We start from the raw sequence: 14648 nt of genomic DNA, 5'->3' as shown, positions 1-14648 counted from the left end.
TGCAGGCAAATGGCAACGTCACAGTCTCATGCCAACATGCCACTGGTCTCTGCACTGTGATGCCTTGTAGAGCGCATGAGGCCAGCTTCCAGTATTAGAGAGAGAAATTCAGAGCACAGGAGGCATCCCTTGGGGAATGGGCTGGGTTCCAAGCCTTGCTGGGCTGAGCTAGGGAGCTAAAGGGACAGATAAGAACTCAGCACTGTCCCTCTGGAGGGGCGGAATCTCAAACAAAAACTCAAAAGGCGAGAAAGCAGAAGGAGCTGGGGTCAGACACTCATGGGTTGAAATACCCCACCATGGAGGCCTGCGGATCCACCCACAGACCCCAGCATCCAACCGCAAAGGGTTAATAGAAACCAGGAGAGGGACCCCAGGACCCCTGATCTGGCCTGTCTGGCTGATTTCTGCAATGATTTTCTGCAGGTGTCTGGTTTCTTTGATCTATTTCATGCAATTGTTTAATCAGCTTGGTTTTGCTGTGTACAGGTTTGAGTTGGGCACACAGACAATAAGCAAATGAACTGTCTCAGATCCATGTTTGCAAGAGCGACCCAGGAATCTCAGCAGTTAGACTTAGATACTACGCTTAGGGAGTACAGTAAGGAGCGCCACAGAAAAACCTAAAATAGACAGAGGAGCACCTATAGCGAAAGAGAGTGTGTGGGGTGATTAGACAGACACAGGCAAATGGTTCAGAAATCATTTCTCCCTAGGGATTCATTATAACTGTGCTAACTGCATGGAACCCCTCCTACTGCCCATGGAGCCCATTCATGTCCAGGTGCCCTAATCTCTGCTGTACCTAGTTGTCCAGGTGGAGAGAGCGTTAAACACCACTAAGCCAAGCAGAACTCCACGGTGCCCAACTCCCTCTGCATTTACATTTCCCATAGCAGTGAGACACAGATCAGCTCCACCCTTGGATTCGGAGCATGGGGGTGCTCAGGGCTAGCTGTTGTTTGGGGTTTATCTCTAGTGTTCCATGGGGCTATTTTTCCTCTAGCAGCCAATTAACACAAGTTCTGGATTTCTTCCAGAGTCTCCACCTCCCTCCCCCCAAAGGCTGGAGCAGCCTGATCAGACCAGACCTGGAGGCCCCCTGTAGGCAATAGAAAAACCCTGTCAGAAACAGAAACACCACCCCCAGACCCCATGTCTAGCCCGGGTCAGAATGACAAACAGTGCCGAAACTCCCGTCCAAAGGGGAACAGCCAGGGCTTTCACAGCGGCAGCTGAGGCTTCCTGCACTCACTCTGAGCCTCTCTGCCATAGGAGCATGTCGAGGGAGATGGGTGCTGCTGGGGAACCATGGGTCCCATCTGCCCTCAGCCAGTCACCCCTCCTCACTTGTCCCTGTGACACCCAGTCTAGATGTCATCACCTAGAGAGCATTAGGAAGAAGGGCAAATGAGCAGCCTGCACCCAGGTGTGCTGGTAAGCAGTGGTTAGAGCAGGGGACTGGGAGTCGGGACTCCTGGGTTCCATTCCTGGCTCTAGGAGAAGCATGTTCTAGTGCACGGATCCTCAGCCAGGAGGGTCATGACTCTGAAGGGGGAGGGATGGTAAACAGGTGTCAAGGGGTTGTGACCACCATGATTACCCCTGCCATATTGCTAAATGGAAGTGAGGACCTGGAGGCAAAGGTTTAGAACCACAACTTCAGTGGTTAGAGCAGGGGGACTGTTCTGTTCCCAGCCCTGCTACTGGAGTGGTGTCTAGTGGTTAGATCACATGGGCTGGGTTCTATTTTCAGCTCTACCACTCAGGCACTAGGGCAAGTTACTTCCCCTGTCAGTGGCTCAGTTTCTCCTTTTTGTCACATGAGGACCTACTGCACAGGGAGTTTGGAGGCTTAATGTTTGCAAAGTGCTTAGACATATGCAGTGGAGTGAGTGCTGTTGAAATTTAAAGGATTCAATATTATTATGAATTAATGCTGCCAGCAGAGACAGATCCCTCCCCACTTCTAGACCAGGTGAGCTTTTCATAGACAGACTTTTTATTTATTTATTTATTTTTAAACTAAACCCTTCAGTTTGCTCCAATCCCAGTCTGTCTGGGACCCAGCAGGATCCATGTACCCTTCAGAACACAGAAAGCTGGCTACCCCCATCCATCTCCTATACCTCTGCAGCTCATGAACCGAAGGGGAACCCCGTTACAACCCCTGAAGCTGTTGCTTTTAGTACTTATTGGTACAGTCCTGATGCTGCCCTGGCTGGCACCTTCCTGAGGGCATATTTTTGGTTAAAAAAAGGTGGTGGTTGGGGATGTGGGTCCCCAGAGAGGGGAGAAAAGGGGCTAAGAAATAGAAAAGGAACGTAGGTTCCCCTTAAAAATGTAGAATAGACTCCTTTAACAACCCCCACATCCTCCAACATCCCCTTGCCACCTGTCACTCCACCGTTCAAACCACATCCTTTTCCCAGCTCTAAAATCCCCCCGCAAAAAACTATCTGACCTCACACACCTCACCTCTGTCAAACCCCAGCCAGTCTCCTCTCTGCCCCCTCAGCCTAATCATCTCCCACACCGTAGGTAAGCAACTGGCAGGCTCTGGGCCACGTCCTTCTGAGAAACCAGCAGCTGGCACGCACCTGGCCTAGGAGCTTGGGCTTGTTAGAGAGCCAGAAGTAAGTTTTTTGGGGAGTGGGAATTGTGGCTCTCTCACCCTTCTTCCTCACCCCCCTGTACCCCCCAGTTGGTTCAGCCAGAGCAGAAGGAGCAGTGAAAGGAGCTAAGTTGTCGCACCTACCTGAATGGAAGGTATTCCCAGATCCTGGAGAGGGGACTTCTATCCCCTGCCACCTGGACCCCACTGGCCTCGGGCAGTCTCAGAGTAGCCAGGGATTGGGTTTCTCATTGTCTCCTTGCCCTCCTTGTTGGTAGCATAGCCTGGGAGCCAGCTGAAGGCTCTGCGAGCTGCCAACAAAGAGGCTGCATTTAAACAACAGACATAATTATGCTTTTGATACCGTCTGCTAAAAATACAGCCCTGTGCAGCGCTGCGAGCCATGTGTGTGCAGGCTCACATGGCCTCTGAATGGCAGCAGCTGACTCAGGCAGGGGGAAGGGGGGCCTGTGGAGAAAGGAGGAGGGAGAGACAGACGGAGGTGAGGGAGGGAAAGGGAGAGACAGCGAGGCATGGTTGGACACACACACAGTGAGGGAATCCAAGCCAGGCTTCAGTGCCAGTGTCAGATGGGGACAGGGCTCCCTCCGGCTAGGGCTTGTGGAGTCTGTGCCAGTCTCAGGTGGTGGTGGGGCTCCCTCAGGCTAGATCAGGGCCAGTCACAGGGGGGCAGGGGCTCCCTCAGTATATGGGCTCAGACTAAGCAGTGCCCAATCCATCTGGGCTCGTGAGAGGAATCACAGAAAGGCATTTGGCTTGCATCCCTCCTCGAGCTCTGCCCTTTTGGGCATCACAGAAGACGTAGACCTTCCTGCAAATGTCCCCAGCAGGGTGCAGAGATCTGGGGCAGCTGCTAAGGACCGGTGCGCTCCTAGGCTGCGTGGTGAGAGGGATGGGCAAGGTGCCGGAGCTGCCAGCCCCAGCAGGACCAGGGAGAGCCGGGCAGTCAGCAGGAAACCAGCCTCCATAATTCCCCTTCCCAACATGAGTGAGTTCTCAGCAGCTCTCGCTCAACTCCTGCTCTGGGCATCCAGAAAGAGAGAGGGAGGAGATGGATTGGGGAGGGGGGTCACTTATATAGGGTCCTAGGAGGCAGAGTGGAGGGGGGTTCTATCAGTGGGGGGAAGGGGAACAGTCAGGGATCAGAAAGAGGAGTGGGGAAAAGAAGGAAGATGGGATGTTGGGGATTGCTAAGTATACAGCTGTTTGCAGTTCTCTGGGGAACAAGAGCTCCCCGGCCTCCATCCATCTCCCACTTCCCTGTTCCTAGCACTGGATATCAGTCCTGTCCCTACCCCAGAGACCCAACTGACAGAGCACAGCCATTCAGGGGCAGAAAATTCCTAGCACCCAAGGCAGGAAGGAAACTGATCACTGGACTGAAACTGCCCCTTTGTCTGAGGTTTCACTCCTATGTGGGGAGAGGAAGAGGTAACCCCAGTACACTTGCTACCTCATGCCTCCTATTAACTCAGACACTAAACTCAGGCAAAACAACCACACAAAGCAGTTCCTCTGCCCACATGGGGCTACATCCCTCCAAAAATCTTCCCTTGCCTCAATGCTGACAAAAAAAAACCAAACCCCACCCACCCCTTTAACTCCCCTACTTCAAAAGCCATCACCCTCCCCTGGGCACACCTGGCTGCTGGTTTGCAATCACTTGACCCATTCCCAGCTGAGTCTGATAATTAACCAGGGCTAGTTGGCCCCAGGCCCCTGGCCCTTAAAGAGGCAGGCCACACTGTTAGACCTCCCTCAAGTCATTCTCTCCCATCTGCACCCTGTCCCCACACCTCCACCCCACTTGGCAAGCGCACGGGCCAGCTTGTAGGTTTGCCACACCTCCTGGGTCAGGTGTGGGTTCAGTTCTATCCAAACCGGGGCTGGGTCAGGCCTAATAGCCCCCATCACCCCACCCCTGCTAAATGATTCTGGGTTGGGCCCCCATTTAGTGTTCAGGGCCCCCATCCATTGCCTGGCTCACTGATGGGCTTCTCTAGAGGGGAGGCAGCTGCCAGGGGTGAGGAAAGGGGCTTGTGTGCAGCATCAGAAGGGTTCATGCAGACAGAGGGTGCAGGTATCAGACAGCCAGGGCAAGTGGGGTGCCACCTGGGCTGACCCAAGCTGACAGCTTGGACAGGAAAGGAGCTCGTTTCACCTTTTGCTGAGCCCACTGAGTGGTTAGCAGGGAAGGGACGGTCTGGACCCCTACAGGGAGCTGGGGAGCCCAGTGCAGCAGCCTTGCTATATACTGACCCATCTCTCCCTCAGGGTTTCAAGGCCTGTTCCCTCCATTCCTATCCACAGGCTGGCAATGCAAATAGCAGGGCTGTCAGGTTAACTCCTTGAATGTTGCCAGCCATTCCCAGTATCTGCATTTAGAGCACACCAGGTATACCTTGGCAGAGCACCTCTGCTGTGCCAGAGGCAGGCTGGCAGAACAGTAGACAGGGAGCTGTCATGGGCAGAGCCCACCTCTCCCTCTGTACATGGTTAAAAGCACAAACATACAGGTATGAATGGTCACCTGCTGTCTGGAGTAAGCTCCAGTAGCTCGACTGACAGCAGCCCAGAGGGACCAGCAGCAACAGTGTTAAGGGAGGTGTATGCCAAATGCTGTGTGGCATGCTGGCTGGGGAAGGCACCAGACAGTCCTGGCTGGTAACTTCCTTTGGGCCTACGGCCAGGACTTCCCCAAGGACTAAGAGTCCAGGAGAGATTTGATCTTTGCAGCCTGTTAATGAATAAACAACCCATCTTATCTCCCTCCCCCAGTTATTGACCTCTAGCATCAAGAGGGGCAGGTGCCAGCCTGGGTGCATTGAGATTGTCTGACCTGGAATGTGGCTGCCCGGCAAGCTGGAGGTGAATGTTCATCCCCAGGAAAGCAAGTTCACATGCAGTCCAATCCGAGCAATGGCCGGCTCCATTTAAGGCTAGTTTGGCCCAGTTTGTTAAGAGAATCAATCGCCTGTTCAGAGACCCCCTTGGGAAGCAGGGTCTTTGCTGGTGGTTGGCAAGGCCCCTGTATCCAGGGAGGCAAGCGTTAGCATGGCCTGGTCCCACCTGTTGGGAGATGCCATGGTCTTTATAATGAGTGACCTTGCTGAGATGTGGGGAAGGCAGGACCCAGGCTGGCCATTCTCTGCCAGGTGAGAACTCGGGTGCTAGCTAGTGGCTTTTAGTAAAGGCCCTGTTCCTGGCACAACCACTCCTTCTTCCATCTTTTGAGTAGCCCTCCCAGTGCCTAGCAGGGCAGGTGAGGGACCTACACAGCACGTCCCCTCCCTACTCAGCCATCATAAACCGTAAGGTCAGACGGGACCATCGCTGACCTCCTGCACCTGGCAGGCCACAGAACCTCATCCACCGAATTGACACCCAGCTAGACCCTTTTAACTTTGGCAGGGCCAAGAATACAGAGCGTTCCGTTCCTCTGGCTCTTCTCCTCATTCCCAGCTGCGCTCCCCCGCCACCTGCACACACACTTAACTGGCATAACAGCTAAGGACGGTCAGTAACCAGCCGGGGCAATGCGGGGCTGCCCCCAGGCGAGCACCGTGTTCCTGCTCCCCAGGGAACCGTGCATTCCTCCCGCTCAGAAGAATCTGGCCGACTTGGTCAGCATGATGCAGCAGTCATCAGCCTGTGGGCCACTGACTCCTCCCCCACAGCCAACCCAAGGAGGCTGGCTGAGGTTATCCAGGATGTCTATGTGTGGGAGGGATCCCACACAGGGGACTCCGGACACCAGCTCATGCTTAGCCACGTCCTCCTGGTATACCAGAAGCTGCCCTGTCTCCATCCTCTTAGGAAGCACCACGTGGAGGGTTGTGGGACGTATCTGACCAAGCTGAGTGAGGAGCAGGAGCAGGAATGAGGCTTAGGCAGCCCAAGGGCTGCTTTACATGGTCCCCAAGACCCATTGTTGAGGGGAAAACATGCTTGGAGAGGGTTTCCAAAGCACTGGTGGATAAAGGGACGTCCATCCAACGAGCAAGGAAAGATGCATGATCTTCATGCACTAGACTAGGAATCAGGAGATCTGGGTTCTATTCTTGACTCTGCCACAGATTTCCTGGATGACCTTGGGCAAGTCACATCATCTGTCTGTGCCTCAGTTTTCCACGTGTAACATGGGGAGAATAACCCCTCCTTTCCCTCACCCTTTGGCTTTGTCTGTTCAGACCGTGAGCTCTTTGAGGCAGGGACTGTCTCTCACGCCAAGTGTCATTCCAGCATCTAGTGCAGTGGGGCCCCATTATTGTTTGAGGCCTCCGGCTGCTCCTGGAATACCCCTAATAACCAGTGCACTTAGGCAGCTGGACTTTTCTTTTCATCCCAGGGCTGTTAGGGCCAGGCTGCCAAGTGCTCCGCACCCACCATTGGGGCCAGATTTTCAACAGAGCCCCGTGCCCAGCATAAATCCAGAGTCACAAGCTCTTCTGAAAAACAGAGCTATTCCCTCTCAGAGTCATGGCAGGCAAACGGGGAGGCAGGAGGGGATGCAAGAACCCCCTCAAAAAAAGGTCAGTTAGATTTTATCTTGTTTAAAAAGCCCAACCACTAAGAGTCACGACCCTCCTGCCCTGCTTGGTAGAGAATTCAGAGAGCCCAGACAGCCCTTGCAATTGAAACAGAATCACCAGAGGCCACTAACAACATTCCTGCTCGGCGGTTCATCGGTACAGGTACCCCTGCCCCCGAGACCCTGCGCATCTTAACAAAGGGACTAGGGGAGACCCCAGCACAGATTCAACTACCACCCCAGCCCAAGTGGGCTCCTCCCTGTCTGACACTGGCACAGACCCCATTATCTGCCCCCCACCCAGCCTGAGGGAGACCCCTCCCTGTCTGACACTGGTACAGGCTTTATTAGCGATCACTTTTCATCTGGCATGGTCACAGGGCACAGAAGAGTCCTGGCCGGAGTCTCCTGCCTCTGGAATACACTCCCTGCATCCCAGAGCACCGCACAGACATTGTCCCTGTATTTCCGTCCATGAAGCGTTAACAGGACAAGGGAAACCCGGCCAAATACCTCTTCTGGAAAGGTCACAGGGGATGAGGGAACGATTGAGAAATCTGGCCTAAAACCTTTTGGTGCTGAAGGCCAGGCACTGCGTGTGCGTGGAACCCAGCCCAATGCAGGGGGTCCGCACGTCCCCGCTAGCTAGGACTCCTGGGTTCTATTCCTGGCTTTGCCACGGGATAGTCCATGGAGAATGGCTGCCCATGTTGCATGCAGATGCTGGCAGGGAAGCCTGGCCGGTGACAGACAGGGATTAGCAGGAAGCTGACGACCCAGGTCAGCAACCTGGCCCTCACTTCTGTCTGCAATACAGTGGTTTTCAACCTGTGGTCCACAGACCCCTGCAGACAATGTCTAAGATTTCCAAAGGGGTCTGCAGCTCCATTTGAAATTTTTTGAAAAGAGCTTGAAAACCCCTGCTCTAGTACATTCACTCGGGGACCGAGTCCTGGGGAAGCTGATTAGAAAGACGTGAGCAGCCCTGGGCTCAAAGATTAGTGGCCTCCTGTAACCTCTGCAGAGGGAACATCAAGTGCTCAGCTGTTCGTGGCCTCGCCTGGGCAAGGGGTTCTTACAAAGGGAATGGAGAGGCTGGCTCTTGGTGAGAGGGCAAAGGGAGAGTGGATGCAGCAGAGTCCCTGAGTTCAGATCAAATGGCTGCCAGGCGAGCTGATGTCTGGCCTTGGAATCTGTGACAAATGAGTGAAATGAGTTTGGTGGTTTTCAGTCTAATCCAAAATGGCTGTTCGGGCACTACCACTGCATGGCTTGGGGTAAGCGGCAGCGTCCGCTCAGGCAGATCAGAGCACGGCTGCAGGTCACGACTGAGAGGTCAGAGAGCTGTGGGTTGGGACAGAGAGGTGTTGGCAGCACACGGAGGGGAACTTTGCACATCACCTGCCCCCACTATGCTTGGGTATAACCAGCCCCTGTCAAAATTCTCCTAGAAACTTTAAAAGGGGGGGAAACCTGGCCCTTCTGAGCAGGCGAGTGGTCACGTCTCCCTTCTGCTATTCCCTCTGCATTTATATGGAGTGTCGACCCCGCTCAGTTAGCCCAAGACAGATGGGACCCTGGCAGCAGGTTTGGTGACTGGAAAGAAACTTCTCCACGGCTGGGCGAGCTCAGGTCAGCCCGATAATTGCTCCGCTGGTCTCGTGCCAAAAGGGAGATTATGGCTTTGCTGACTGCAAACTGGCACAAGCCAATGAGCTGACACAGCTGGGATCCGTGTCTGGCACTGGACGAGGTGGGGGGGAAGGGTCCCACTGTCTCTGTCCTCAGCAGCACCTGCTGGTGAGACACCCCCCACAAGCAGTTTCTCTGGTAGGGGATGTGAGAAGCGACGGGCAGACTTTGGCCAGCCCTTCCTAGGAAAGGAACCCTCTCCATGCTCCTCCTTGGGGTCAGCGTCCTAGGCAGGACTCTGCATGGAGATTTCTCCTGTCAAGATGGGAGCCAGATGTTCTCGAGCACTTAGAGTAGCAGGGAGTGGGAGTCAGGACTCCTGGATTCTATTCCCAGCTCTGCCATTAAGTTGCTCTGTGACCCTGGGGTCCTAACCTCTCCCTGCCTCAGTTTCCCCACCTATAAAATGGGGATAACAATGTCACTTTTCTTCCTGAGACTTATGATGTTTAAACAGCCTCAGAAACACCCCTTGATCCCATCGGTCTGTTCACTAAATCCCACTGGCTGTGGCTTTCCCCCAGCCCAGGGAGTCTGTGGTTACACTGGTTTCTTCTGCAGAGAAGGGCGCAAGATGTGCTCAGAATCAGGCCCACCATCAGGAAGGGGGCTGAGTCCTAACAGCAGTGGCAGAGGGAGCTGTAGGTGCTCAGCACCTCTCAGGATCAAGTCCTCACCAGCAGCAGGGCTACACAAGCAAAGGGAGCGGAGTCTCCCAGCAGCGAGATACACTGTGGCCCCCAGGGCGACCTTAACCCTTTAGGAGCCAGAAGCTTGCAAGCGCACTGGGATGATGAAAGGACCATGGAAAGCACAGAGTCCTGTTTGAGCAGCCTCCTCCCGGAGCCAGATCCTTGGAGGAACCGCTCTGCCTAAGCAGGATTACAGGCCACCTCTGGCCTCTTTCCTCCCTGCCCCCCAGCCTTCCTCCTCCGCTGCTTTAAGTAATCATCTCCAAGACAGTTTTACACAGCTAATCCAGCCACCTCCATCTAATCTGCTCCAACGCCCACTGGCTGCTGCATGGCCCCCTGCAGCGTGCCCAAAGCCCTGCCCCACATAACAGGGGCCTGGCTGTGCCTTCCCTCCATGCAGCCGGCGGGGTCACCCCCTTTCCGCTGGGCTCCACTGCTTAGCATGCATGCAAGCCCCCCTCACCTCCAGCCCCAGGGCCAGAGCTCATGCAGACATCACAGCTGGAGAGGCAGCGAGGAGCCACAGTTTAAAAATAAGGTTGGCCAAAGCTCTTCGCGAGGAAGGATTGGGCTCTCCGCCTGGAAGGTTAGGACATGCAGTTCGTGCAAGCGAGGACGCTGCTGAGGCTGAGCCAGAGAGGGCTCCTCAGGGCACTGCTTAGGGGAGAAAGCAACACAGAGGGCTCGCCAGGGCATAGGGGGACTTGGGGGGAGAGTGGCTGACAGGGAGAGAACCAGAATCACCTCCCTGCCACCCATTCCCCTCCTCCTGGCTCCCCGCCTCCACCCCCCTGAACCTGCCCTTTGGGGGTCTGCACAGCCCCACTCCCCCCTCACTCTCCCAGCACCAACCCTCCACCACGGATGGGGAAAAAGTACCAGCCACAAGAGGCCTCCTCTTCCCGCCCACACCTCCATGCACGCACCCTCCTCCGGGGGAACTGCGGGTTCGACTCCAACCCTCTCCCCCTTCAGCTCCCTCCTGCAGATGCCTGCCGGGCTCCCCGTGGCTGCTGTGACGCACAAAGCAGAGAGTGACGGCACAGTCAGTTTGCGGCCTAGCGCTCCTCTCATCAGACCGTTGGCTCCTCGGGGCAGGGACCTGGCTGTCCAGCGCCCTGCCCCTCCCCAGCACTAAGCCAGTCACGAGTATTTCATACCCATGAGCACCCACCCAACCGCAGCACCACTTTCAGTGTTACCCAGAATCCATAGGGTCCTGTCCAGCCCCACATGCAGCATCTCACAATCCCTACCATATCCCAGGGCCAGTGCAACCTATTAGGCGACCTAGGTGGTCACTTAGGGCGCTAGGATTTGGGTGGCGGCATTTTCTTCGGCGGCAACCACAGCGGCCGGATCTTCGGCCGCCCCGCTCGCCGCTGGCATTTAGGTGGAGGGAGCTGGGGCAGGGGGGCGCGGGGAAGGCCACCTGCAGCAACTCGGGGTGGGGCGGCACGTAGGGGAACTCCCCGCCCCAGCTCACCTCTGCTCTGCCTCCTCCCCTGAGCATGCCACCCTGCTCTGCTTCTCTCCCTCCCAGGCTTGTGGCGCCAAACAGCTGATTGGCGCTGCAAGCCTGGGAGGTGGGAGAAGTGGAGCAGCGACAGCGTGCTCGGGGAGGAGGTGGAGCAGAGGTGAGCTGGGGTGGAGAGCTGCCGCATGGCTCCCCGGGCTGGGGGTGGGGTGGGGAGCTGCCGCGGCGGGGGAGGGGGGGACCTCAGGGCAGAGGGGGGGGGCGGGGGGGGGGCGCAAGGTGGAAGTTTCGCCGAGCGTGTGAAACATCCTTGCACCGGCCCTGCCATACCCAGCTTCAGCTCCACAATGTAAGTGACCCCGGGAGCCCTCACACACGGATTGTTTTCTATGGCCCTAGTCATGTGCATTCGTATTAGATGGGCAGAGTTCCTGAGGCAGCTCCAGTACTTGCTGGTGGGGTCAGGAGCTGACCCCCCACCCAGACCTCTGTACAGGGCCCAACAAACCCTTGTACTTACCAAACCCTCCCTGACAGCCTTTCCAGCGGCACCCACCGTGCCAAGCCCCAGGCAGAGGCACCAGGCACACTTAGCCATTGCTAGGGATGCCCAGCCTCCCCCAGCCAGACATCGCCCCACGTCCACACAGCCAAGAGCTGCAGGGGGAAAGCTAGCGGCCACCACCCTGACCTCTGCATCTACAGCCAGCCTGGAATGAGGTCACGGCCCACAGCTAGGCAGCTAGGCTCCCTGCTCCTCCTCCAAACCTTCCCTTCCTCCCCTTTCCCCCAGCTGGCCTTCAAACATGGAAAGCAGGAGCTCTTTGCAGCGAGACAGGCCAGCTGGCGGCCCTGTGAGGAGACTGCTACTGCCACACTGTGGGATCTTACACCTACTGCAGGAAGGGATGCTCTTCCTCCTTGACCTCCCGATCAGATTCCTTTCAGGAGCAGTTCTCCAAGGGGTCTTTGGAAAAGTTAAATGTGTGTTTATGTCCAAGAGATGAGTAAGGACAAGGCAGAGCCCGGCCCCTACCTTGTGCTCCAGCTGCACCGCCCAGCTTTCCAACCGCCTCCTGCCACTCCCAGGCAAAGCAACTTCTGCCCAGCCAGGACTGGCATCATGCAGAGCGGCCGTCCCTACCTTGATATACTCCAGGATCTGAAACCCTCCTGTGCTGGCAACCAGGCTCAGACTCAGCATCACCAAATGCCATCAGCTCTGAGGAGCCCAACCCTATCTCCCCAGTGATGCTCCTCCATCCCCCTGGCATGGCTCCTGGCAGGGACAATGGTGAACAGCCCATCCCCCACCCTCCTCACAGGTGCACCCAGAGCATCTGACTTGCTGCACTTGAACTGAAAATCACACACGATAGCTGAGCACCCTTTCCTCTCCTCCATGCGCAGGCCCCAGTAGCCACCAAGACTAGGCCCTCAGCCCAGGGGCCGTGGTTGCTCCCTCCCTTGCCCCTATCCATGGTCTGCCACAGGTTTAGGAACTAGAAAGCTCACAACCCCAGGCACCCGCATGGCCCAGGAAGGAGATTCTCCAGACCTAATCAACCCTGTGCTCCACTCAGCCCAGTCTCCCGCTTCTGGCCTTCCAGGGAAAGTGTAAGAAACATGCTGTGGGACCATTATAAAATCAACTGCCTAGAAAGTGACTCTGGTCAGGAAGAAAGTCAGTGGTCAGCTTGTGCCCTGAAGCAGGAAAGTTTTTGTTCTTCCTATTTCTGTAACCTGCCTACCATAGCTGAGGGTGTTCTCACTGATTACATAAGTGTCCAATCATTTGACGGCTAAGGTGGCCTGGAGCAACATACCTTGTGGCAGTGAGTTCCACATGCTAATTGGGCAAAACAATTTTTTAAATGTTCTTTTATCAGTTTTAAATTTGCCACGTTTTAGTTTTATTAAATTTCCCCTTGTGTTATGAGAGAATAAAGAGGAATAGCTGGTCTACCTTCTCCATGTCATTCATTATCTTACATACCTCTAGCCGCCCAGTCCCTCTCATTCATATGCTCTCTAAAGGAAACGGTCCTGGTCTTTCCATTCTTTCTCCATTTTTCTAGGGTGTTGGAAGTTTATTCTGTGCACTTTCCCCCACACCAGTTCCTGCTGTGCTACTCCAGATGATGGTGTATCATTACTGAAAATATCCCATGATATGAGGTATTATTTTCTAGGCTATTCCTTATGCAGCCTAATGTTTTGGTTGCCTTCCAGCCACTGCTGCGTTCTGCCCTGGAGTCTTCATTGAGCTGTTCACATTGACACAGGAAGCAAGCAGGCAAAGTTCATTTAGAACCTAATAAGTTATTCCCTCCCATATTTACAATTTAATCCAGCAGCATGCTACCCATTCACCTAACTCAGGGGGAGGCTCTGAAGTTCCCCACTCTCGACTTATCTAAATAATTGTGTCATTTGCACACTTTGCCATCTCCTGGTTCATCCTTTTTCCCAGATCACCATTAGTACTTGTTTTGTAGTAGCACCTAAGAGCCTCTGTCATGAACCAGGGCCCCATGCACCAGGCGCTGTACAAATAGATCAAAGGGATAGTTCTCATCCAAAAGATCTTACGAATGCTTTAGACACCAGAGCTAGAGGGGAATGCTATGCCTCCCCCTCCCACCCCCCCGTCATTCCATTCTACTATACTAACAATTAAGCATTTATGCCTACTCTTTTCTATTAGCCACTTTCTAGTGTAGGACAGTACTTTGCTACTCAAATCCAGGACTACTTCACTTCCTTAGCCAGCTCTTTTGAAGGACTTTGCCAAAGGCCCTTTGGAAGTCCAAAGAAGCGATTTCATCTGGTACTCCTTTATCCACTATTTTGTGGACATACTATAAAGTACCTGTAGCACATTTTCCTATCTAGAAGCTGTGCTGTTTTGTAGCCATCGCATCCATTTAGGAGCTTTATAGTCATCTCATCCCAGCTGCAGTAAGGATCACCAGGTAATTCCCAGCATTGGCCTCACCAACTCTTTAAAGAGAGCTACAACAGTTGCTGTCCTTGGGGTACAGCTGGTGCTACCCCAAGGACAAGAATCTCAGACCAGTGCCATCTCAACCAGAACAGGAGCATTTGCTGCCCTACCTACAGACTCCCACCCACCCCGCCTTTGCCCATGACGGTGGATTTGCTTTGATGATTTTTTAGACTAACATTTCATCCCCCAGCACAGCACCATGTCTAAACAGCCAGCAGCATCTCAATCCCATGCAAAGAGTGCTCACTTGTGATTAGAAAGGGGGACTGGAATGTCCAGCTTTGGTGCCCACTCCTTGTATGGCTTTACCATTGGTTTTCTGTGCCTCAGTTTCCCCCCATCTATAAAAGGGGAATACCCACCTTTTGGAGTCAGAGTGGGGAGAAAGCAGGTCTCTTTAAAGCATTTCAGACCCTCTACTAGAAGGCATGAGGGAAGAGTACAGCTGCATTAACAATATTTCACTCTGGAGTCCCCATGTGCTGTACAGACACGGCAGGTGGGGTTACTAATGGACCCCAACTGCAGACCCCTAAGCCTGCAGGCCACACTTTCGTGCTTTGTTCTTGAGAGGGGACAATTTTCGACTCAAAAGAAACTCCCAGACC

General features: G+C 54.5%; 1 protein-coding gene across 9 annotated transcripts in view; it reads right to left on the bottom strand.

Moving 5' to 3' along the window:
• HR (HR lysine demethylase and nuclear receptor corepressor) overlaps positions 1-14503 on the bottom strand; it is a 54387-nt gene extending 39884 nt beyond the window's left edge. For 6 of the 9 annotated variants that reach the window (XM_065584572.1, XM_065584575.1, XM_065584577.1 and 3 more), the window contains exon 1: positions 11551-14503. In XM_065584572.1, the coding sequence (XP_065440644.1) occupies positions 11551-11628 (78 nt within the window). In that variant the 5' untranslated portion in view covers positions 11629-14503. Of the gene's footprint in view, positions 1-2758; positions 4196-11550 lie in introns of those variants that run through there. The other 3 variants (XM_065584578.1, XM_024105557.3, XM_065584574.1) reach the window with 2 other exon arrangements.
• Positions 14504-14648: the final 145 nt, after the last annotated feature.

The sequence above is a fragment of the Chrysemys picta genome, chromosome 2 (assembly GCF_011386835.1).
Source record: "Chrysemys picta bellii isolate R12L10 chromosome 2, ASM1138683v2, whole genome shotgun sequence".
In the NCBI taxonomy this organism is placed as follows: Eukaryota; Metazoa; Chordata; order Testudines; family Emydidae; genus Chrysemys; species Chrysemys picta.
Note: the sequence above shows the minus strand (reverse complement) of the source record. Positions and strands in the feature narration are given on the sequence as shown.